The sequence below is a fragment of the Hippichthys cyanospilos genome, chromosome 14 (genome assembly GCF_059441005.1).
Source record: "Hippichthys cyanospilos isolate Australia breed blue-spotted pipefish chromosome 14, RoL_Hcya_1.0, whole genome shotgun sequence".
Classification (NCBI taxonomy): Eukaryota; Metazoa; Chordata; class Actinopteri; order Syngnathiformes; family Syngnathidae; genus Hippichthys; species Hippichthys cyanospilos.
The window spans coordinates 13,327,045-13,352,124 of record NC_142382.1 but is presented as its reverse complement, the minus strand read 5'-3'; the positions used below and the strand labels follow the sequence as shown (position 1 = coordinate 13,352,124).

At 40.3% G+C, this 25,080-nt stretch overlaps 1 protein-coding gene across 8 annotated transcripts in view; it reads left to right on the top strand.

The window, feature by feature from the left end:
• Positions 1 to 25,080, top strand: part of tiam2a (TIAM Rac1 associated GEF 2a) — a 77,842-nt gene that overhangs the window by 43,623 nt on the left and 9,139 nt on the right. For 5 of the 8 annotated variants that reach the window (XM_088433088.1, XM_088433089.1, XM_088433094.1 and 2 more), the window contains 12 exons: positions 994 to 1,173; positions 1,621 to 1,725; positions 1,811 to 1,889; positions 1,963 to 2,052; positions 2,123 to 2,320; positions 4,087 to 4,178; positions 16,734 to 16,964; positions 17,711 to 17,779; positions 19,569 to 19,694; positions 20,103 to 20,211; positions 24,002 to 24,181; positions 24,309 to 24,427. In XM_088433088.1, coding sequence (XP_088289214.1) covers positions 994 to 1,173; positions 1,621 to 1,725; positions 1,811 to 1,889; positions 1,963 to 2,052; positions 2,123 to 2,320; positions 4,087 to 4,178; positions 16,734 to 16,964; positions 17,711 to 17,779; positions 19,569 to 19,694; positions 20,103 to 20,211; positions 24,002 to 24,181; positions 24,309 to 24,427 — 1,578 coding nt within the window. The remainder of the gene's footprint in view (positions 1 to 993; positions 1,174 to 1,620; positions 1,726 to 1,810; positions 1,890 to 1,962; positions 2,053 to 2,122; positions 2,321 to 4,086; positions 4,179 to 16,733; positions 16,965 to 17,710; positions 17,780 to 19,568; positions 19,695 to 20,102; positions 20,212 to 24,001; positions 24,182 to 24,308; positions 24,428 to 25,080) is intronic. The other 3 variants (XM_088433093.1, XM_088433090.1, XM_088433091.1) reach the window with 2 other exon arrangements.

Genomic DNA, 25,080 nt, shown 5'->3' with positions numbered 1-25,080 from the left:
TACTTCACATATTTTGCCACTTTCAGCAGTAAAAAATATCTTCACAAAAAATCAGTACCTTTGAAACACACTTTGCTGCTTACTTTCAACTGAAAATGATATCGCATGTATTCAAAGCTCAGGTAATAACCAATCACAGTTCAGCTCACGAAAGTCACATGACTAAGCCCTGCGCTCATGTGATGCCATTTTCAGTTGACAGCAAATGGCAAAGTGTGTTTTAAATGTACAAATTTTTTGTGAAAATAATTTTTACTGCTGAAAGTAGCAAAATATGTTAAGTATCCCTTATATTTGTCTAGAAGGAATATAAAACATTTGCTTCTACTTTTCAAAACAACGATCAACATTTTGGGCTATATTCTGACATATATTTTGACCAAACCAGCAACCAAGTATTAATTCATGCCATTTTGAAGAAATTACATTTTTCAATAATCTGATGGAAAATAAAACATTTTTTTTTTTAAATCTGACTCCTAAATTATTTTATAAAATAATGGTTTCTATTATTATTATTAAAACAATTGTTGGTTGTTGCTATCCTCCAAATGTTGGGGAAGGGCGGGGTCGTCATTCAAGTATAAATGAACACATTTTTTGTAAAGTCTTGCATCTTCGCTCGTCATTTCCTTGTGATATTGTATTTATCCATCCATCCATTTTCTATTGCGGCTTATACTCACCAGGAATGAAATACTTGTCTCTACCCAATCGGCTCTCAAACCTCCCATCATTGCATCATTATATAACAACACTAAGTGACTGATTTCACGCCGTCAAATGAAAATGCCATCACATATTGCGCCATGCATAGCAAACGATTTTGTGTAACTGAGCAACATTTTAGAAGGTGTAAATAAAAATAGTTGCGTGCTGCCACTCAAAGCCTTTTGCTTTTTCTTCCCCTTGTTTACTTTTCTTTTCCCCCTCTGACCCCATTAACATTTGATACCTCCCTTCTTCTTTCTTTGTTACCCATCTGCCATTCAGCAGAGGATGGACGGGCTCACCAATATCTACTCTCTGTCACCCCCTGAGGTTGGTGTGTGGGATAACATCAGCTGTACCACAGGCGTGCTGACCTGCGTCTACATGCCAGATGGCCTGACAGCACAAGTTCACAATAGAAGTGAGCAGAGAGCTACTGACCTCCTCTTTGAGGCCTGCAAGGTTAGTTATTATGGGCACAATAAGGGAACAATATGCCTGACCTGACGCTTATAGCATTGTGTTACCCTGTCAAATTATCTCTGCTCATGATAAGCCATTCTTTACATACTAGTATTATGAAATTGAAGAAACAAAAATACGGTCTTATGCACAAGTAAGTCTTTGTTTGAGCAAATGCCGTCTTTCAACACTCTTGGGACCTTAAAGCAACACGCGTATCCATCCAGTGTTACCTTCACATGGTCCCATAGGACTGAAAGATCGACTGGAATCACATGGGTGTCACGATTTTGTTTACTGCAAAGCTTTCATTGTCGAGTGTAAATTCTGTGAATAATTCACGCCTGTACCGTACCGCAGCTGTCGAAACAAGCGTCGGTGCATGAAATATGCCCGATAAGTCTGCGCACACAAGCTGCTGAGCATTGGAATCTTGTGTATGCACAGGCTAAACAGCTGGACCCAGACCTGTACCGACTGCGTCTGCACAGGCAGACAGGACAGGACACCGAGATTCGATATGTGGCGCCTGGCGAGCTTGTCTGCGATTTGGTGAGGACAACAAGCAGGCACAGCATGCTCTTCATTATACACTTGTTTGCGTAGTTGTTTTGATTTGTCTGATATTATCCTGCAGGTGGGAGGGCAATTGGAGGTGGTCCCAGTTAATATGTTTACACTGCGAATGAGCCGGATAAGCGGCCATGGAGATTTTGGTAAGTCACTATTGAAAAGCCTTCACACTTCAGCTTTAATCCTCATCCTATCATTCTGTTTCTCTTCTTCCAGGATTTGCAGTTACAGGACATACAGATAGTCAGAAGAACAGCCGGATCTTTGTCAGTGAGGTTCTCCCTGATGGACAAGGATTTGCCGAAGGTACTAACAGCAACGATAAGCCCCAAAACTTCATGACTCATATACAGTATGTTATACGTTTGTATTACAGGTTTACGTCCAGGTGATGAGGTTCTGATGCTGAATGGCCGCTATGTATCAGGTCTGGACCTGACGTTGATCCAGACATTGTTTGCTGAGCAAACCCTCAACATGTGCCTGAGACGGGATGGACCCCCGCCTCAAAACGGTGCCTTTGAAAAGCCAGTTCCTCCTCCAGCGTTCAAGCTCAAAGCCAATTCTTCCTCAGGTGCTTTAGTGCAAATGTAACCACACAATATAACATCTTCATTATACATAACATGCAAATTCTATTATATAACATTCAGCACCCCCCCCAAAAAAAAAAGAAAAAAAATGGAGCACATTATATTTAGCTGCCTTTAAACACATCTTAAAACACTAGAAAGACAGAAAAATCTTGTGATATGCAGCATTTAATATATAGATTTATATATATATATGTGTGTGTGTGTGTATATCTATATGTATGTATATATATATGTATGTATGTGTATATATATATATATATATATATATATATATATATATATATATATATATATATGTATATATATGTATATGTGTATATATATGTGTGTATATATATATATATATATATATATATATATATATATATATATATATATATATATATATATATATATATATATATATATATATATATATGCGTATTATTAAGTGGTCTGATGAGAGAGTGTTTGACAATCATTCTTGTAAACGATACTGTGGCCAGTTCTCGTTAGAAATATTGGCAGGTAAGAGAAGGAATTGTCACTAAAAACACACATGCTTCCTCCCCCTATTTTTTCACCTCGTGTTGACAGATAAGGCCATTTTCTATGAGAGGCTGTCACTCATACATATTTAATTCACCATTACTCAGTGTGATAAATTTATCACTGAATGTATCATTTGTGTTATGCAGGATGTTCCAAGAGCAGACGTGAACCTGTGATTTTTGTTTGCAAGAGAAATGCACTTTCCAAAATAAACAAAATGACACATTAATAAGCAGTGTGATTAAAGTGAAATGAACCACACTGCGCAGATCACATTTTCCCTCAGCATGCACACACATTGTCATGCCTTTTTATTGCTTTTATTTCCAAAAAACAGTCAGAACATTTTACGTTATCTTGATGCTAGTAATTCATTAGCATAGGCTTTCCTTGGTGTATCTTTAATTAAACTCAGAGGGATTAATGACTTGAAAGCCTCATTACAGTAAACGGTGTGATCAAAGTGTCTGCAGTTTTCTTCTCAGTCTCTAGAGGGCACATGATCCCAGGCTGTCTGATCAGCAGGCAGGGAAATAAACGCTGATGGAGAGGAATTAGCAGTTGTCAAACACAAATTGCTTTGAGAAAGCTGTCTGTCCTCTCTCTTCGCTAATGTTTAAGACAGACTAGTCTAATTCCGAATGAATATCTTCAGTAGTAGTCTGCAATTTGGTTGACAACGACTGCCGGTTCAAAAAGGACACGTTTAACTCCATAGGAGGGCCTGAAGTTTTCTTTTGTTTCCTGCTGTCAGATTGGCTTACCTCCCAGTCTACAATCAGGGATAGAGTCTTTTCATGTGCCAACTGCTCCACACTTTGGAACGAGAACCTTGAATTTAATGAGCTGTAGGCCGTATCAGAAATCATCTAAAAATATCTTGTCAGAGTGGCTCTTCAATTTTACATTACGGAGGCCTTCAAGAAAACCAAGCCAATGTGTAGCTTGTATTTTCAGGGACAAGATGACAACCTATAGATATAACAATTACTGGATTTAGATTGTTCTAGTCTTTTTTGGGGGGAATGACTGGATGCCACTGTCATTTATAGACCTCGCAGTGTTTGGTAGGCGCCTCTGATGACTTTCAGACGTTTGTCTTAGTGTTTAGTGGTCACTCAAATTCAATAAGTCTGCATCTCAGTGAAACAAAACACACGTACCTACAACTTAAGCCCCCTGTCCCCCCCCTGTTTTTTTTGTCCCTCTCCAGATTTGTGCACTGCAGCGGAGGGTAACGAGTCCGTGTGTGCCGGGCTGGAGAGTCACTCCCACTGCGCACGCAGGCCTGTTCAGCTCAGCAAGGTGGGTGGAGCATAACAGAATGTTTCCATTGTCATGCAGACACCCACTTCATATACAGTATATGTCTCTATTATTCCAGAATTTGTGTGTGCGTGCATGTGCACATGTGCTGTCAAAGCCCGCGTGCTTGTCGGTAACCAGACTGGCTCCAATTTCTCAGATTACCATAATTAGAATGCTCCATCATAGCCACTGGTATAAACACAGCTTATTACTGTCATGCAGGATGATCAGTAAGGGAAGAAATAACAGTCACACACATGTCTGTCTTTCTATAGCTAGAAGGATCATTGACACGCATTCAGTAGCTCAACGGAACGTCACAGCTAACAGCACACACGTTTAGCTACTTGCTGCACATACACACTGTGAGATATGCTGCTAAGGGCCAAATAAACTTGTCAGATACCCCCCGTTACTCTGACATTCGCTCAAACATCATCTTATCAGCTTCAGTGGCACGCGTCGTCTTTATAGCGATGTTCTGATCCTCTTTGAGAAGCTTACTTTTCAATACTTGAAAACTCCACATCTGTTCAAAGCTCTGTTAAATGATTTCCTCTGTAAACATGTTGATGGTTGTCCCTTATGAATTACTATAACAGATTGTGCTTCTATTTCCATCTTGGTGGTTCCTTAATAACTGGTTAGTTTTTTGATATCTAAACTAAGTTTTATGAAGTCATTAAAATGAGTGTGAGCCTGGGTCTTGTGGGAGCTATGCCTCAGTGCCGTAGTGTAATATGGAGGATGCTGATGTTTATTGAGAGCGGTAATGAGCGTGTATGGTCATCATGAAAAGCCATCTGTTAATGCTGTGGACGTATCCGGAAGCACCCAAGCCAATGTGTGCGTTCACCGGTGTGTGTTCATTCGTCGTCTTGGATCAAGGCATGTTCAATTCATGCAATGCAATCTTTCGTTCAGTATTGCAACACTGGGAATAACACGACTGACCATAAAGAGAATTAATTGTGGGCATCTGTTCATTTTCCTCTGATTTTTCAGGACGTTCAGGCCCAGCGTCCGATACCACTTTTAGGTGTAGTGGCTGCCATGACTTGACAAAAGTTGACCAGTGGTCGTATAGCAAAAGCAGAGGACAGCCTCATCTGCTTCACTTTGCTCCCCCGTTATCATCATTTGATTTCTTCCTAGTGGCGACATGAGTCAGTCCCTCTGCACTGCGCCATTGCTGCTCAGGCTCAGCATTTGTCTTTTATAGAGGAAGGAATGGAAGAAATGTGTGAGTGTGCGTATATAAAGGGCTCTCCGAATGTGCTGAATGTGAATGACTTCTTTTGTCATTCTTTGCAGAGAAAGAAGATTGTTACCTCTAGCACACAATACAGCAATATGCGGATGTTACCAAAAATGTGATGATATTGTAAATAAGAATTCCGCGTTGCAATTTGAGAAATATATTTTCCCGGGAGGAGGAAATTATGTTACCTGGTAGAACAATACCACGTATGAGCTAAGTGATGTGTGTGTTAATGTCATTGTAAAAGTCAGTTTAGACGGATGGAAAAGGGAGGACCAATTTCAAGCCTCTTGTCACAACTTGTAATCAGTCGCCTTGCGAGTCTGGCTACCTTTTGATTAATTGCTCCACTGCATTTCAATTTACTGCATTTCTAATTACACTGGAGAGATCTCAGTGTATGTTTGAGGCAACGTGCTTGCTAGGCAGAGTTAACAGTGTTGTTTACTTTTGGGACTGATTATAATTCCTGTGTCTGTGGTTAATGCAGTGATACATTCCACACTATACGGCCCAGTTTAGTTATGGCGCTATCCTTATGAGCTCAACCGATTGCTTGAAGATGTCAACTTAACAAATGCCATAAAGTTGAGATAAAAGCCAATATCACCAGCCAATGGCCAATATCAGAATTAAGTCACCATTTTGAATTCTTAAGCAAAGGGACCGCAAAGAGGCTGCAGTCAGTTTGTCAGTTGGCAGCCTTACAGCAGAGCTCACATGACTGAACACGAGCATTTTCATAGATTCCAGCCGGCAGATGGAGGGACATACTGTACCTACCATACCTGCCGTGTTACCACCTGCCACATAAATATATCAAATTTATAGAAAATGCTTCAATCAAACAATGTGGCTTTATTAAAATCTTTTAGCCATTTCCTTGTTTAAACTAATTGAAAGGCTGAATGATTATGGAAAATAATGTTTCATGAAGCAACATGTTGTCAAGATTTATAATATTTTCCCAGAATGCTGACTGGTTGGTTGTCGTAGGTGTGTCCTCATCAAACACCGCAAGTCAGCTCATAGGCTCCAGGTTCCCATGACCCAACACCAAACGTTAAAGAAACTTGATAGATGGATTGCACAATCCAATAAAACATAACAGTCCTGTTGTGTATTGTAGGCAAGGAGGTCATAGCTCCCTGCTGGACTGCAATTGTGCTTCCATGATGTTAAGGGTTCCATTAAATTGCAAGGGCGGAATTGAATTCTGTTGACATGTAACATAGTGAGTGGTCTGTCATGTCTTGCATTAAACAAAGGATTAAAAAAGCAGTCAGACGTATTAAGCCTCTTTGTCCAGACCGCCATTTCTTTCAGAGCATTTAAATAGACTGATGAGGAACCGTCGGACTGGTGGACTCTTTGTCATTCTGACTACTTAGTATAGGCAATGATGCTGCTGGACTTTGCCTCCTGGATAGCTTGTCCTTCATTTTAAAAACATTTGGGGCAAGAACCCAAATTGCCTCAAAACGAAACAAACCCAACATTTTCCAACGTTTGAATCCAATTTGTGTTATTTTTGACCGAGTGCTTTAGAGTGTATTTTTTTTAATAAACATTTTTTGGAATACTCTTCAAGGCAGAAATGACCAACCCCGCCTTTTAACTGTAGATTTTACCCAAAACGCTGGGTCAGTCTTTTTTTTTTCAATCTAATATGGGATATATTTGACCCAACTGTTTCAGTGTATTTTTTAAAAAAAATTTACACCATAAAAACAGTAGTCAAAAATAACCCAAATTGCATGGGGACCAACCCTATTTTTTATTCAATTTACCCAACAAGTTGGATGAGTCCATTTTGACCTAGTCATTATTTTTTTTTCTTTGACCCAGTTGCTACAGAATGTATTTTTAAAGTCAACATTTTACACTCTCTAAAATCAGTTGGGTCAAAAATAAACTAAACCAAGTCAAAAGAGGAGACCAACCCAAGGTTTTAATGATTTTACTCCAAAAGTTGGGTCTGTCCGTTTTTTGACCAAATTTTGTTTATTTTGAGGATTTCGTACTCTAAAATTGTCTGGGTCAAAAATAACCCAAATCCAGTCTAAAGGTGACCAACCCAACTTTTTACGGCATTTTATACACTTTAAAATGATTTGGGTCAAAAATAACCCTAAATAACCAGTTTTACAGTATTATTCTGGTCTATTTGAGTCCTTCTTTTCTTGGAGGGGTTCTTACACCCTTAATATGTGACAAAGAAAAAGTGAAAATATTTAGTTTCAGTTTTCCTCCTGGATCTTTAAGTTTGAAAAACATCTTAGAGTCGACGCCGTTAGATATTAGGCAGTATCATTTTCCGAAAACATGATTTCATTTTGCTCGCAGCTATAGTCGTCCCCTCGCTTAACTTTGGAGAATCTGCTTGAAATGCTTATGCGGGTCTGTTTTTGGTGGAGCTGCAACTTGGGGAGGTGTGTATTATGACTAAGCCCATCAGCCGCCAGCCATCTGGCTGTGAGCTGGCTAATAATCTGGGTTTACTCCTGGCGGTGCAGTTAATGCCTGTCTGCTCCTGTCAGTCCACGCGCCAGCAAAGAAGCGTCCAAGACAAAAAACAAAACCGAAGAAACGGACAGGGCCGCAGGAAAAACGAAGCATGACACAGATCTGGTTGGAATGACCGTACCGCAGGTGTCCAACGCCACCATGGCTGTGGGCGTGCCTGTTTTGAGTCCAGGGGTGAACGCTGAGGACCCTGGCCCGGGTTTGTACCTCACTACCTTGGTTGAACTTTTCATGCGAGACCAGTCCCCGGCTCAGGCCCTGTGCTCCGTGCTAGCCATGTGCTGGTTCTGGCCTCCCGGCTCTGAAGCTGAGGAGAAGGATTTGTTCCTGGCTTCTGTGCTGCTCAGCCTAGGACGCTTCCTTAAAGACAAGCTGGCCTGCTTGGCGCAGAATATGGAAAACTGCTTGACCTGCCACAGTGACGCCAAAAGGAGCCAACGATCGGTAACTATGGGCTTTAGAACCTGTCGGAATGTGTTTTGAGGAATCTAACTTTGTGACCAAATAATAACCACTACTGTGGTGCATGGTATAGATTTGATCTTGTACTGTACCTCAACTTTCCACTTCAAAGTTGACAGAGAAGATACATAACAGAAGTTCAAAGTTGAGATAGACCCAAATGTTATTTTTCTGGGTCGATCCCGATCATTAGTGGTCAAGGAGACTGACAACTGATATTTCGAGCTTTTATTCATTTTTCGGAAAAAGGAAAATATTGGAGTCAAAAATTAAGACAAAATACAAATTCTTAACTTTGCTGGAACGTTTTCAAGCATATCGTTGTGGGTGGAAGCCTTAGAAGTCACTCATTTTTCTGATTTTCAAAACTGTATTTTTGGTCACTCTACTCGTGTAGGTGTTATTTTTGCTAATTACGGACCCATCTAAAGTGTAGAAAATGTGTTTGCACCATGATGAACTGCTAATGGTTGAACAAACCTGCCATTTTTGAGATCTTTTAAAAGTGATTAGGCTAGGGTTCTGCCTGGTACCAAAGATGTGTTTTTTTTCTCATCTTAAGACAATAGGCATCTTTGTTTTTAAATTCTAACTATTTTTACTGTATATTGTTGAAAAAGCTATTTTAAGTAACTTATAGTTAATCAATATACTTTAAGTAACTAATATAAGTAATCAATATATTTTAAGGTAATCAATACTGCCCTTCAACATTCGACACATTATTTTTCAGAATTAAAAAATAATTTAAATGCTTGGATTTTGTTTTAATTTTAAACAAAAATAAAAGGTACATGCAGCATTCCCAGGATCAGAAGCACCTCTTATAACATTGGTCCCCAACCGCCGGTCCGCGGCCCGGTACCGGCCCGTAGATCAACTGGTACCAGGCCGCATGGGTGGCACTCAAAATAATTATGTTTTGGAACTGATTTAGTTTATCCTTTAACGGTCCATTCATTTGTTAGCTTGTTAATTTTTGTGGCCCCGCCTCTGGCCGCTGTTGATATTACATTTTGTTGTGAGGAAGGACAGTGCAGCTTCAGCCGAGAGTGTTAGTTCCCAGAAGTTAATCCAGTTTTAAATTGATCTCTTATTGGTCCTGAGGTTGGGGAAATAAAAGGGATTCCAGAATTCAGCATTTTGAGTAATGCCACTGCCAATAATCAGCCAGTCTGATCATCTAGTTTATTCCTTGTTTTTCACAGAAGCAAGTGGTTTTCCCATTTCACTTTTCACTAACTTATGCATTGGTTAATGTCACCAAGCCACTACCCATACGCTTTCCTTCAGCAATTCAATAATGATGTTAATGCAGGAGGCCAGCATTATTTTTCCTCCATGGCACAATTTAAAGCCCCCCCCCCAAAAAAAAAAAAAAAAAAAACAACATGCTGATATGTCACTTTGAAGAATTTTGTCTTTCATAATCTGCCAGGGCTATAATTGCTCTATCTCTAATTCTTCTCAGGGGTGTATATATCAGGAAGTGGCTTTGCCACTTCACCATTTTCTAACTCACTCTTGTTGCGTTGGTCAATGTTGTAAACAAGCATCTGCTCATAAGCTTTCATTCAGCAATTTAATCATGATTTTCACATATGGGGCAGCATTATTTTTTGCCTCTGTAACAGCTTTCGTGCATTGGAGTGGATGTGAAGAGCGATGGGACGCAAGGGAAATTGGTGCTTTAATCTGAAGCTGGCTTCATTATGAAAACACGCTCTTTCTCCCAAAGGCCCCTGAGAGTTTGTGGGATAATATTTGTTTAGAATGAATAATAAAAGGGCAAATGGGCTGGGTTGTAGCGGAAAGGCAGCAGTCCTTGTTCTCATCTCTTCTCGACGGCTCCATTCCGTTAGATTTAGCAGCGCAGATCTTCTTTTAGCGATTTTGAAAATGTACCACTACTGCACATGTACGGTATTGTCCACTATCTTGACGGAGGGATCACTTGTGACAGCTGGCCATCAAGTCACAGTGCTCTTGCTCTTTTAATGTTCAGTAAAGCAATCCCGTTGCAATACTGTTTGTTGTTTTGTCCTCCATTCTAAATCCCACCGTATTTGCTTGTTTACTTCAGCGAAGATGGGGAATCTCAACTGCTCATTAGATGATGGAAATGTTTCCTCTGCAAAAGAAATTGCGCCTTCATTTGTTGACGGCGATCAAGGCGTTCTTTGACAGCTTTGTTAGTTTTCTTTTTTTTTCGTACAAACCCTCAGGACATCGTATTGACATATCAAACCGATGAGACTTCAGCATTTTTGTGTCATGTTTAAATAACAGGACAAATCTTTTACATTTGCATGTGGCATACTTTTTGTGGTCTTAATATGACCTCAGTCTTTTCTTGACTTGAACAACTTCCTCCATATCTCATTTGGATCTTACATCTGATGGAAGCAATTGCATATATTGCACAATACATGTTTTTTTTTTTGTTTGTTTTTTTTACTGTGACAAAATGGAAACACTGGTTTAAATGTATTAACATTAAAGTTACAGTACAGGCCAAAAGTTTGGAAACACCTTTGTGGGCAGTTATGTATTTAACATAAAAAAGATGAAATAACTCAAGGCATTTTCTATATTTGAGTTTTGGCAAGTTTTTCCACCCTTTCCTCTGATTACTGCTTTAGATACTCATGACATTCTCTATGATATTCAAGAGATAGTCTCCTGAAATGGTATTCACTTTACCGGCGTGCCTCATAAGGATTAATTCGTGAAATTTTTTGCCTTATCAATGGAGTGGCGACCTTCAGTTGTGTTGTGGAGTACTCAGGATAAGACACAGCCGATAGGCCTACTTGACAACTGTTTAAATTCACATTATGGCAAAAAACAACCAGGTAACTAAAGAAAAAAAAATGCCCATCATTATCTTAAATTGAATGAGAAGATTTGTTCAAACATTTGGCTTGTAACATCAAATCTGAGACTTTTACTGTTATTTGTATTGATACACATCACTAATTGTTTCAAAGTCAGGAATAAGGACACACATTTGCACAAAACTTAGAATAGTCATGAATTCAGTTGACTGTATTCCAGTAAGGACAATTTTCAAACACCAACAGAATAACTTATCTTTTTTTTTTTTTTTTTTTTTTTTTAATTGATGAGTATGTTCAGTGCTACGGCATTTGTTTGCATTCCTGCTCTTTTTCTTCAACGAGTTTGATGCCTCCCATTTTTGAGTCAGCCATTCTTCTGTTTGGCAGTACAAGCCAGAACAGTCTACATTGTACTACGGCTATTGAGGGCCGCGTACTGCTGCTACACACCGCTTTGTTTTTCATTTTTCTGGTAACGATACACCCAAGTCACATGTTGGAATGAAAGGACGAATCTGAGTGGAAGAGGTCAGAGGACTAGGGACATCTGAGAAACAGGCAGAGGAATGCTTGTGATGCTAGTAGAGAGTTTGCAAGCCAAGTGGTTGGAAAGCCTGCTTCGTGTTGATATGCAAGACAATTTCCCAACCAGCGCATCTCTGATTCTTACCAGCACAGGTCGGATAGCATGCACGTTTTCACCCCGAGGACTGAAGACTGGCTTTTTATTTGATCTGGCCTAGCCGTGAGGGTGAGCAAAACCAGCCTGAAAAGTAGAAACGGTTTTGTACGAGTGTCTGTTGGCCGCACACGCTATGTACCATGCCAATATCCAGGGGAGGCAGGCTGCGTAGGAAAGGATGCTCCCTGGCCAGAAGAACACAGCGTCAAGCCACAGCAGCATGGAGGCTACTCTACAGGTTGCTCTTTATGGTGAGCAAGGCAAAATTGTTCTGAGTTGTGAAAACAACCACATGTTTAACATTGTCTAACAACTGGTTATTATGTAACATGGCATACAGAAGTGAATTAAATGAAGTTAGATACATTGTTTTAGTGTGGCAGATGAAAAGGTTGTTATATAACAATAAAAAGTGGCTTCAGTCGATAATTTTCTTAGACAGGTGCAGTTGTTCCCATTTACCTACGCCTACTACCAAGGGCAGGCTCCAACTTTTAGTTTTGATCCTCAGGTGGAAAGGCACAGTTTTCTATTGTCAGTCACCCTAAAATGAGAAATTATGCCAAACACTCTGACAGCCAATCAATGTCCACTTCAGGGTGTGATTGGCTTTTATTTTCCCATCCCCAACAGCTTTAAGCACAAGAAACATATCTACTAAGCATACAGAAATCTTGAGTGATTAAAAAAAATCAGTTTACATGATCTCAATTAATCTGTAATTTTGACACTCCTTATCAAAAGTAATCCAGTACAACAGCTGTATTAAAAAAAAGACAATGGCAATACTGATCAGGACTTTTTTTTTTATTTTCAAGTACTGTATTTCCTAGTATTACATTAATTATTGCGGTTGTAATTTGCAGCCATGTGGAACTGCACAGCATCAAGGTTAAATGTGTTGCTTTTCAAAAGAGGATGTTTGTAATTACTAGCTTTATTTCTGTTATTTTTAAAAATGTGTTGTTTTAGCATGTGAGTATATGTTTTTGTTGAAAAAGAAACAGGGCAACACTGTTGCATTTCAATTCATAATGACTTTTGGCTACCTTGATATGTGTTTTTTTAAATGAACTTTGGTCTCGAGGAGCAAAAAAAAAAAAAAAAAAAAAAAAAGGGCAGAAACATGACTGAGCTGTCAGGGAGAAAAAACCTGGGAAAGAATTCTCTGCAGTGCTGTCAGGCTTTTCTCCGCCTCCCGTCGGCTGCGCTTAATGGGTTATTTGGGCTAGCTGTCAGGGTGTGTTGGTAGAATTGTTGTGAGGCAATCGCATTTTCTCAGTTGTTGTGTGGAGGGGTCCTTCCTCTCACTCGCACTCGCTCGCTCTCTGTCATACTTCAAGGAAGGTCGATATGTAGTTGGCCACCTTCCTGTGGGTGCGTTCACAACCTTCCTGTCAAGCGTATTGCTAATTTCTCCCGAACTTGCGCGCCCTCCGTTTTTGTGTGTTCGACTTGATTGTCCTCTGTGTTTGTGAGAATGAAGTCAGCCCTTCAGTGTTGACAGTGTGCCACCAGCGATACACATTTTCTTGCTTGTGGCCCTCCATTTTCCTCGTGGCTCAAACAAATGGTCTATGGGACTGTTATCAGTCTCCGCAAGCGTGCCCTCGTTTAAGGCTACTGGGCGTCTTGATGAATATGTTGCTCTGATATCCTTCAACCCCCTGTATTTCCTTCAGGCAATCTCCCCCGTCCTCCTCCGTTATTGAATGTTGTGTTGGTGTGTGGCGTTGCGTGCGGCTGCAGAATCATACCCATATACAGTATCCTATTGAAAATGCTGTGTGTCAATGGCTGTGGTACATTTTTTTTTTTTTTTTTTTTTGGGAGAGAGAGAGATCATGCCGAATGACGCCTGAGCACATCAAACAGCATTATGGATACTCAATCTTGGGGAAAGTATTGTAAAGTTTCCCATTTGAGAGGTCAAAATGCATGTGAGTACATGATGATTCCATGAGTCAAGAGGAGTTACACTTTTGTATCCGAACCCATGAGAGAATGCCTGCCGAGATACCTTGCGGTCGACTGTGATATGCATTATTTGTGTTCTTGCTTGTGAAATGTTTCAGCTAATGGATAAGACTCTCTGGGCCCATGCGTGGCAGGATACAGATGTCAAATAAGATCTTTGCCATCAAAGTGGGAGCAAGCCGCTACACTAAGCCAAAGCCACCCGCACAGCCCACGGTGCACATATCTATTTCTATTTTATAAGCCAGGAGCCTCCCAGCCATATAAATTAGCATTCAAAACAGCAATGAGAAACAAGACAAGTACAGACCGTTTAAAAATAAAACGGAATATTTGAAGAATAATTTATCACTTGCTCTTCTTTTGCCGTTTTTACACACGTCCCTGTAATTGGCAGCAAATCGAGGCATTTGTTAGTTTTTAAACGAGTCCTTATTTGACGGTGCATATCACCAACTTCTAATGTTCAGTGTTACATGAAAATTACTCCTGAAATTTCTCTGCTATTTTGCACCAAAATACAGTTTATGGTGAAGTATAGTCCTGACACGTTTCTTTCCTCCTTAATTTATTGGATCTTTAAGTAATTGCTGTCCTTTGTGTTTAAATGTGAACTTTATCAAGCAAAGATGGAAAGATTAAGCAACAACTAATCACTTACTAAATAAATCTCTTTATTTTTGTTAATCAGTTAGTTGTTCGCAAACCTGAAATTCACTGCATCTGCAGGCATCCTCTTTGGAGACAATTAAGATTCATACAGACTTTCTGACATGTTTTGGACCACAACACATGTCAGCAGCAACACAGCAACAAAATCACAAAAAATGTTTTGCTAATCTGAAAAAAAAAAATCCCAATTTTAATTAAAGCATGGAAATTTGAATTTAAAAAAAAAAATCAAATTTTGACAAGCTTAAAAAGCAAAAGTGATTATTAAAACACTCGTTAGTTGCAACACTAGTTTAGTTTTCTACTTTTATATTTTGGGGACATTCTCTACATTTATCCATGTACATGCATTTTTTTTTTTTTTTCCATGGTCGAAGTTTGGACATGTACTCTGAAAAATCTTTTGCTACTGAACTCCTCCGGATTATGTATGTAACGATGTAGTAATTGGGAGCATGTTCATAAACCGTGTGTGTGGGGTTTTTTTTTTGGACTCCTATGAGAAAACTTGTGCATGCCCACTCTCATTGTGATGAGCCCAAATGAAGCGGGCCGTAAAAGAGCACATGCAGACATAGCACCTCCTCGTCTTCCCTCGTCGCGTCTCTCAAACTGTCACAGCCGCATTTAGGAGCACCTCTGGGGAGGCTATACTACAACGAGCTAGCTGATGAGTGCAGGCTCATTGAATGACTTCTGTGTGTGTTGACTTGGAACGGATTGCAAGGTGGAGCTGTTGTATTTAAAGCTGACACTGCTGTATGTGTTTTTAAGTGCTAAATGACTTGGACAAACTTTCAAACACACTTAAAAAGTGACGCCTGCAGTATGGGGACACATATTGATCTGGGTGCTTGACTGTACAGTCCTCAGCTGTGAGGTCTGCTTGAATGCTTACATGCGCAATATTTGAAATATCTAACCACCTACACAGGCACACACAGGAAGGCAGAGTGCTGACCACGGTGGCCCTCCCACTCACTGAGCTGCAGACTAGAACCCTTAGGTGACCCCTTGCAACAGAGAATCACCTTCTGGTGTGTCACGACAGTAATGTCAGACACGTTGTCTGAGGAGGATGTGCTTAGAATGTACTCTCCATTTTGACTGATCAGCACCGACACTATTTTTGGCTCGAAATGCCACCATAATTGATGTGTGCGTCGCGGCAGTCAAGCGCGTTGCTAATGATGAAGTGTTTTGCTTACGTTGCTGTTTCCCGAAGACATTAAGGGGTTGATTTTGATGAAGTATACTCACAATTGACAAATCACTTGAAATGCATGCGGCTTAATGGCAAAGTAGCATCAGCTGCTGTGTAATTTTGAGAAATAGTTCCTTTATACAGTATAGAGAGCAAGACATTCTAAACTCATTAACTGGTATGGTTGCTCAAAAACACTTTTACTGCAAGCCAGGACAAACATGCGGACTACATTCCATGGTACTACATTCCTACATTATGCATTGTTATTTCACAAAGTAAGCAGAAGTAAATGATCCTCATGGGAAAGAGCACAGCAACTATTCTGCTTCCTATAAAATAAGTGAATACGCTGATCCTATACCAGGTTAACTTCTCATCGATGGACGTGAGACTAACACGCATAACTGACCTTTATGGTTTTCACAACGTCGTGTTAAACTCGTATCTGCGGGGATATCAAGTCACATCTTTTATAACATAACTATGCACGGTCTTTGATGCAAAGCCAATTTGCGCCAAAGTCCCCCCCCCCCCCCCCCCCCCCCCCCCCCCCCCCATCCACTTTGCTACCCGTAGACCCATGGGGTTCACTGTGCATGTGCATTGTGGACATCTTTATTTTATAACTAGAGAGTTAAAACATGTGGAATGTACTGCAGAATAGCCACTAAATTTTTGATACAGTCCTTGTACTATACAGCCAATACTGAATGTTCACTTTGATGAGTGTATTTTGAGCATTTATCCCTCTATTGCAGTGAAAGGTTTTCTCTTTTCTAGGGGGGATTGGCAAAATATATATGAGAGGATTCCCATTTTATCATTTTTGTGCACACATCCCCCGATACAAATATTCATATTTTGTCAATCTAATTGGTCTAATTTTGTTCTTCAATGGAAATCAAAATGTTGTTGCCCTCTACAGAGCGTGGACACAGTGTGCAACCTCTACCAGTCCTTCCAGGAGGGAGAAGGTTCCGGCGGCGGCCCGATGGAGGACACCAAGGATCCGCCAATGAAGCATGCTAGTGATTTGGGTCCAGGCTCCAGGGCGGATGGCACTCTGCTCCGACCCTGCCCCAAGCATATGAGTGGCACTGAGCGCTTACGCAAGGTCATCCAGGAGCTGGTGGACACTGAGAAGTCTTATGTGAAGGCGAGAATTTGTTTGCTTTGTATTAATTTCACCATCAACAGCTAATTAAGTGAAGAAGAACAAGCATGGGGGATACATTTCCCTGAAATAAACAAGAAGCTGATTTAGGCTTTGGAATTTTTAGACTTCTAATTGGAAATATTGTGCACAAAAGATAAACCGAGTGTGCCTCTTTGTAGTGCACCTCCTACCCATCTTCACATCAGCCCTTATTCATCTTCTCACTGAATCATTTTTTTGTTTCTGGGTATGACCTTTTCCTCTCTGACACCCATTGAACAACCGTAATCATGAGCTTCTTTTCTCAGCAATGCTAAAGATGGCTGACAATTTTCTTTTCCTGCCCTCCCTTCATTGTTTAATTTGTCATTAACTCCCGTCCCTCGTGCATCACTCCTCTTCAGACGTACTTTGTAGCCGAGCTGATTGCATTTTTAACTCAGGCCTGCTAGTCCAGGTCCATGCATCGTAAGCTGCGTGCGACATTCTCATGTAGCTTTATGAGGCGGAGAGTCATAAATCTTAACTAATGAGAATATCTCCACTGATACCAAGACAAGCTTTCACTTTACATCGATTGGAGGGCTGGTCCTGCAAGTGATGGTTGAAGTGAGGGGAGGTGGGAGACTTGGAGGTCATAAAATAGAAAAATGAGAATTGATGTGAAGATGAAGGAGCCTTTAACTGACGGGCCCGTCGAGGGAAAACGTGTATTCCTTGCACTGACCTTCTTTTTGGCTTTGCAGGATCTGGCTTGCTTGTTTGAGATCTACCTTAAACCCCTACAAAATGAAACTTTCCTCACGCTGGATGAGGTAAGTGGCCAGGATTTTGCATTGGGTAGCTTTTGACTGTGATGAGAGTAAAGGTGTTAGGATCCAATCCAACAAGAAATGCATTGAGTGTTTATTACCCCGTGGTGATGAGGATAAACCCAGCCAGGCCATATCTTTCTCATTATCGCTTTCAATGCCTGCAGGACAAATTAGCATCCCCCATACTATGACCTTCCCAAAGGGATGTGCTTGTGAAGGCCACCTTTTCAACTAACCTCTTATTCTGCGGCATAGAAAGAAGAAATTCCTTTAATTGTTCCCCTCAGGAGAAGTGGGATTTACAGTCAATTGTCAATCACGTGAACATATGAGTTCAAGTTATTTCTACAATTATTACGTGTATAGGGAATGGAGAAATAATGAATTGCAACACTTGGTACCAATGAAGAGAGAGCACTCTGTAACAGACAAGTAAGTCTAATAAGTGGAGCAAGGTTTACCTCAGCTGACAAATATAGCACAGCAGCCTAACTCCATAACATCACGACAGTCATTTCAGTCAAGATTTTTAACTACTGCATTTGATTATATGTTTCTGTGTTATCTACATAAAATCAGCATGAACTGGGAACTGATATTCAATGTATTTTTACAGAAAAACAGAATGTTTTTTTTAAAAAGTTGAAAAAACACTGAATGGCAGCTGAAATGCCAGCTTTTTTTTAATTATTGAAACTATTAACAGGTAAGAAAAACCATTCTAGTAGAAAGTAAGAAGAGAAAACAATCAGTCATCATTAATATCCTTAAAGCAGTGTGTAGCATTAATAGTTGCCGATTGCTGATATTAAGTGAATGCAGATCGGTGCACTACGGTGTTTCAAGCCATTGTTTTTGGTGCACAATAGGGCAGAATCTACAAAATTTGGGCAAATACTGTATACGTTTACATCGGTAAGACATAAACAAGGAAGCCACAGTCAGAGGTGCCCACCTTGGCGACAGCTTAAAGAAGCGAAAATCCAACATTTTAAACACTCCAAATGCAAACTGCCACTTTTCCTTCAGAAATGTCTGTAAACACAACATTCAAAAGTGACTCCCATTTGGCTTAACGGTTCACACCACTTGCCTAGTCTGTTGCTCAGTGTAAATATAAAGATTTGAGCAAACTTTGACCCTCGTTCTTGATCGCTTGAGTCACCCTTGTCACTCTGCCTCGAAGCGTCCCCGCTAAACCACAACCAAACAAAAGCTCAAAATACAGGCGAGGGGAGTGAACAGAAGCTCAGAGGAGTTGATTGAGATGGATTTCATTTGTATACATCCAGTATTTATTCCTGAGGAAAAAAAGGCAGGCCCCACCTTTAAATATCACTTGTTTTGTCAGTTGTCCCCTCAAATCGAGAAAGTTTCTTCCATGATGAATTACCCGATAGGCTACCAAACAGCGGGCAAATTAAAAGACCATCGTGAGACAATTGGAAGTGTCCGGACACAAAACGGACAAGGTCATGTTGGCCCCCGAATGGCTTTTAATGAAGGGTGCGCTGACCCCTAGATGTATGTGCCAGAGAGCTGGAGAATGTGTAGGTATGTGTGTATTACATTTATAGCAGAGCCATTGCTTGTTCCTTAAGTGCCTTTGTAAGTGATGAAGGCATCAGAGTGGAGGTTTTACTGCACTCCAGGGTGCCGGTCTGACTTACTCTTATGAATTACAAGCTATCTTGCCCCCCTCCCACCTCACATTCACTCCCTCTGTCCCGCTCTTCTGTCTCACACTTCACTTCACCCGCAATTCTTCGCCTCTCCGTGTTCCCCCCAGATGGAGAGTCTGTTCGGCAGTCTGCCAGAGATGCTAGACTTCCAGAGGGTCTTCCTGCAGACGCTAGAAGAGAGGATTGCTTCTTCCCCTGACTTCAGCACACTTGAGACACCATCCCAATTCAAGGTTGGATTCTGCTCTCCTTCAACAAACGGCCAGAGATTTCAGTTAGGTATTACTCGGTTGGACGTACAGTATATTACAGCCACCTCTGCAGACAAAGGTGTTAACACTGAGTGCTTGAGGTTGATACGTAAATAATTGAGACGGCGGCGTACGAGCCTTGCCCGCTGATTTATAGGCTTGACATGACAAGGCACTGGGGGTCTATCGATCGCGGTGGTGGTTCACTGGTTAGATTGTGAGGTGTTGAAAGCCGCTGTACGCAAAAGGTTAGGTGAGAAACAGAGCACAGGAGCATGGAGTTGGTCTCTTAAGGGAAGGAGGTTAGGAGCGTTCTGCTCACGATTTCCCATGTTCACACTTTCTTTGTTGTGCATTGTGCACTCATCTCTTGTGTTTTTTCATTCACAGAAGCTTCTGTTTTCCCTCGGGGGTTCCTTCCTGTACTATGCTGACCACTTCAAACTCTACAGTGGCTTCTGCGCCAACCACATCAAGGTCCAGAAAGTCTTGGAGCGAGGTACTACTTATTGATTTATGGAGCTGCCTCGAAATATCGGACTATGTTTGAAATCCCATAAGCAAACTCGAATGTATGTGCAAATTTAAGTTTGCATTGTTTACCAATATTCCTTACATGTTTATGGTGGCGATGGTGCAACTTAAATAAAAAGTGATACGGTGGCCTTCACATTTTTAGCTGTTAATGTTTGGTCCATTTTTAAATGAAGATGCATAGTTTTCAAATGAATACCATGAAACTCTAAAATATAAAATAATTGACAACTTGTTTCACTCCGGTCAGGCATCCAGCATTTTTGGAAGTAAAAGGCAGTGAAATTAGTGAAAGAAAACTTATCAACCAAAATGTTTACTTTTCAGTAGGATGTTCTGTGTGCCCCCAGTAGTCTAAACACAACATTCTGATTGATATTGCGCATGTGGAATATGAATTAAGCAGCGAAATCCACCAAATTCATCTTGCTAACATTCAGGATTCAATGCTTAACGGTTAAGGAAAGAGAATTTTGGAGTTTTTTAAAAAAGTGATTATCTTGGAGCAAGGATTCTGTCCCAAGTCAACAAATTGCATGTATTTAAATTGTATGTAGTGTAAAAGTATTAAAATGACCAAATTGAAATGAAGTATTCACCTGAAATGGAAATGCTGCCATGAAAGCAGGTATGCATGTATTTTTGGTGAAATCAGCTCTTATGTTTAGTCTCTTGTCACTGCTTCTGTTTACAATGTAGATATGTTATGTTTGCAGTTGAGTTTTTCAAGCTTGTAACAGTACCCTGAAGTACACTATGAGGTGTTCCTTAATATTTTAAATGAGCTTTTTGGGTCCCAAAACAGAAAAATCTCAATTCAGCATCCTTGCATTTGTCTTGCATCAGTCACACCTCAGAGCACTCCACAGTCCAAGGTGCAGGGGCGGGGCCTGTTTGAGATGCAAGAAAGAAGAGGCCGCTTACCGCTGTCATTTCACGATCCATTGTTAAAGAGCAAAAAAGATTACACCTCTTTTACAAACAGATGAGGGCTTAACATTTGGACAACCTTTAAATTAACCTTCTAAATACTATCACCTTCTAAATTTAAAGCATATTCAGTATGCCCTGGACAAGCTAAGATATACCCATGCATCTTCTCCTGAATGTGAAAGAGTAGACATTTCGAAATGATTTATGCTGGTGATCACGCTGGCCTTTCCAGCACTGTTTGGCAGCGCTGTCCGGAACTATAAGAGGGTGCGCTGCTTAGCCACCAAGGTTGGAGGAGGGTGATGGGTCATTTTGACCCATTACCGGAATTGCGTGGCACGTTTCTCAGTTTAAGCTGCAGCACATTTAATAGGATTAGACATGCAGACAAGTCTCTGATAGATCTGCATTATGGAGAGGAAAATCAAATGCTTTTCAGTGCAAATAGGAGAATAATTTATTTTTAAAATCTTTTTAAAACATAATTGTTTAAAAAAAAAGGCATTCTTTTTTTCCAATTCACACCTTTGTCGCCTAAACCACCTGTCAGATAGCAAAATAGTTTTCTTCAACCCCGCTATTGATGAAATCAACTCATTCCCTCCCAGCCCAGCTAAATTGGATTTTTGATGTATAAATTTGTCAAATGAGTTCTTATTCATTGCTATTGCATTAAAAAAATAGATCGTCTTTGGCTATAGCTACTAATTGTAAAGGATGGGTGTTAGTATGATATATACATATATGTGTGTGTATGTATATATATATATATATATATATATATATACATACATACACACATACATACACACATACATACACATACACAAAATAATAATAATATGCCATTAACAATTCTTATTCGTATTATTGGGTGACTCGGTGGCACAGTGAATAGCACACATCCGCCCAACAGTTAAAGGGACCCGGGTTCAAATCCACCAGTTTAGGGTGTCTCCTGCCTTCTGCCTAAGTCAGCTGGGATAGGCACCAGCAAGTGGATGGATGGATGGATGGATGAATATTATTATTACTGTTATAACTAATAAATAACTAATAATAATAGGATGATGATGATTGTTAATGTTGTTGTCCCTTGCCTTTTATTTTGTATGAGTCTGTAATATCTGACTGCATTTGAATGCACCATACGTCTCTGCCTCACATCAGCAGATGTGAGTTCTGGACATGTTAATCGAATCAGAACGCTCTGAAAAAAAACTTCAAAATAAGAGTCTGCTAAGCTATGTTAAGGCATTGACACCTATGTGTGTGTTTAGGCTGTCCTGTGTAGTGTGTCAGTGGCATGTTGTGCCATGTTTTTGCTGTGTTTGACTTGACTTTACTACTACTACTACTCTTCCTTCTTGTTCTCTGACAATGGCCTAACACATGGCGATTGTTTTGATTAGCTTAATGACACGATTGAGCACAATGAACTGTCATTCAAAAACCATTTTGGACTGTCGATGCGCGCTTTATTCTCAGTACAGGAGTCCATGTGTTTACATGCAAAGTCCAAATTTACCCAGCAAACAGCAATGCAAACCCTTCCAAGCCGTAGGGGTAAAAGAAGTTCTGAAATTGGCTGGCACTGAATGATCTTGTTTGTATTTTTTGCAAAGATTTATCATCACATCAATAAAAGCAGTGAAATATTATCACCCATGGAAAAATGTGTTCATGTTGTGCTTGTTGTTATTCACAGAAATTTTAAAATTAAATATTGTAGTGAAAATTCACAAAGCCCTGAAAGCAAGAGTGGAAAGTGTCACCTCGTGAGAGCATTTTTCACAGTGCGGCATAATCTGTAATTGAAGCTTTAAATAGTCGTCATTGTTACAGTAGGCCCACGTTACCCAATGCGAGACTACACAATCTAATCACCTGATCACACCAGGTTGATTCAAGGACACCCAAGAAGTCTGTCAAGCCTATACAAATAAATACATGGTTATCTGTGCTGTCGTCATTCAACCCCCTTCTCCTGACATTATGCCACAGGCTAGCTTTCGTGTTTATTTGTCGCTTCCTTAATTGCCTGCCAATTAGTCTTGGAGGTGTCGACTGAGCTGCCTGTCTGCAGCTGGCAGCGTTGTAATGAATACATTAATGGCCCCCCACATTGAAAGCATGTTGCCCAAGGCAGAGATTTGTCCTCTATTATCAATTATATTCCCCTCTATTCTTATGGCTGTGGCATAACAATTTTCTCATTATTTCTACTGCAGTATGAATCAAGACGCATCATTTAGTTGCTTAGCGTTAAAACTAAAGGAGCGGTCAAGCAAGGTTAAGGAGAGATCTACAGCACCCCCTGCTGGAGCTTCTTATTGCACTATGAATCTGCTCCAGACTTTGAGACCTTGGTCCCAGCTGAATGTGACTGCATTATCGACACACAAAACTCTCCTCGTGAGGTGTATTGCGAACGGTGTGCAAATAAGAGATTCCATCGCCAAGTGTTGGCCAAGCTACTTGCAAAACGTAGCTACAGCTTAGTCTACTTTCAGAGAAGCACCATTAAATGAAGAGAACCATACCAAGGAAAACTATTGTAAAATGACAAAAGTATGTAAAGAGTATCAATGTTTTTTTTTTTTTTTGGTTGTTGTTTATCATCATAACAACCAAGTTATACTTTTCAGACTCATTAGTCTTCAAATTCCACATGCGGCTTTATTGTCACTGTAGCCATATAGCAATGTGAATATATATGTACAGAATATATAAATCAGATATAAAATGCCCATTTTTACCATCTTTTGCTTTGATTCCAAAATGAGTAATCATTTCCTCTGTGTTTTTTTTTTTTTTTTAAGCCAAGACAGATCGAGCCTTCAAGGAATTTTTGGATGCGAGGAACCCCACCAAGCAGCACTCCTCCACCCTTGAGTCCTATCTGATTAAACCGGTGCAAAGAGTTCTCAAGTACCCCCTGCTGCTCAGAGAGCTGGTCTCCCTCACTGACGCCAACAGCGAAGAGCACTACCATCTCACGGGTAGGCTTATAGACCGCATACACTGTAGCCAAATTGACGTTGCGCTTTTGGCACTTGCCGTTTGGTATTGAGATGCTCTCTGCTGCCTGATCACCGCTCAGACTTTGTTTTGTTGATGCCCGCGCAGAGGCGCTCAGAGCCATGGAGAAGGTGGCCAGCCACATCAATGAGATGCAGAAAATCTACGAGGATTACGGCGCGGTCTTTGATCAACTTGTTACAGAGCAGGCCAGCCACGATAGAGAGGTACACACAAACTTTAGCGTTCAAATCTCATAAGTTGCCCCAGTAGGAATGACTAGTCCTCTTTATAAAAATTAAAAGTCAAATTGAATATTCCCACACACACACACATCACAAAACTGCTTTGCTACTTGTGCTGTTTATGCCGTCCTCTGTTCTTCTGCCTTTTGGGTACTGAAGGCGTTTACAGATTGATGGAATATTTAGTTGGTATCCTTTGCAAAGTATTCAAAGTGAATGTGCAATAATATGGTCCATGATGCAGAAATATGTCCGCCTAAACAGTCATTGCATAAATATAATCACTCACCACTCGTCTACAACATGCTAGGGTGTTATTTAAAGGGGATATACGATAGGAAACTAACTTTGTGAAGTTTAGATGCAAATACTTGGTCTCTGTACAAAATTAAACTTGCAAGTAAATCTTCAGTTATCTGTCCATCTCTGAAAAAGTGTCAGTGAGCCAGCTGTTTCGCTCCTCCCTTTCACTGTTACGAGGCAGTGGCTAATTAAGAAGTTGCTTTTTGCAAGGTGTCCACAAAATGTTTTAATGGGCTGGAGCAGTTGCTTGTTTTCAATGCTTTATTTATTTTTTATTTTTTGTGCTGTTTTCGCTAAAAGAACCGTGTAGCCGGCTGCTGCGTACGCTGAGC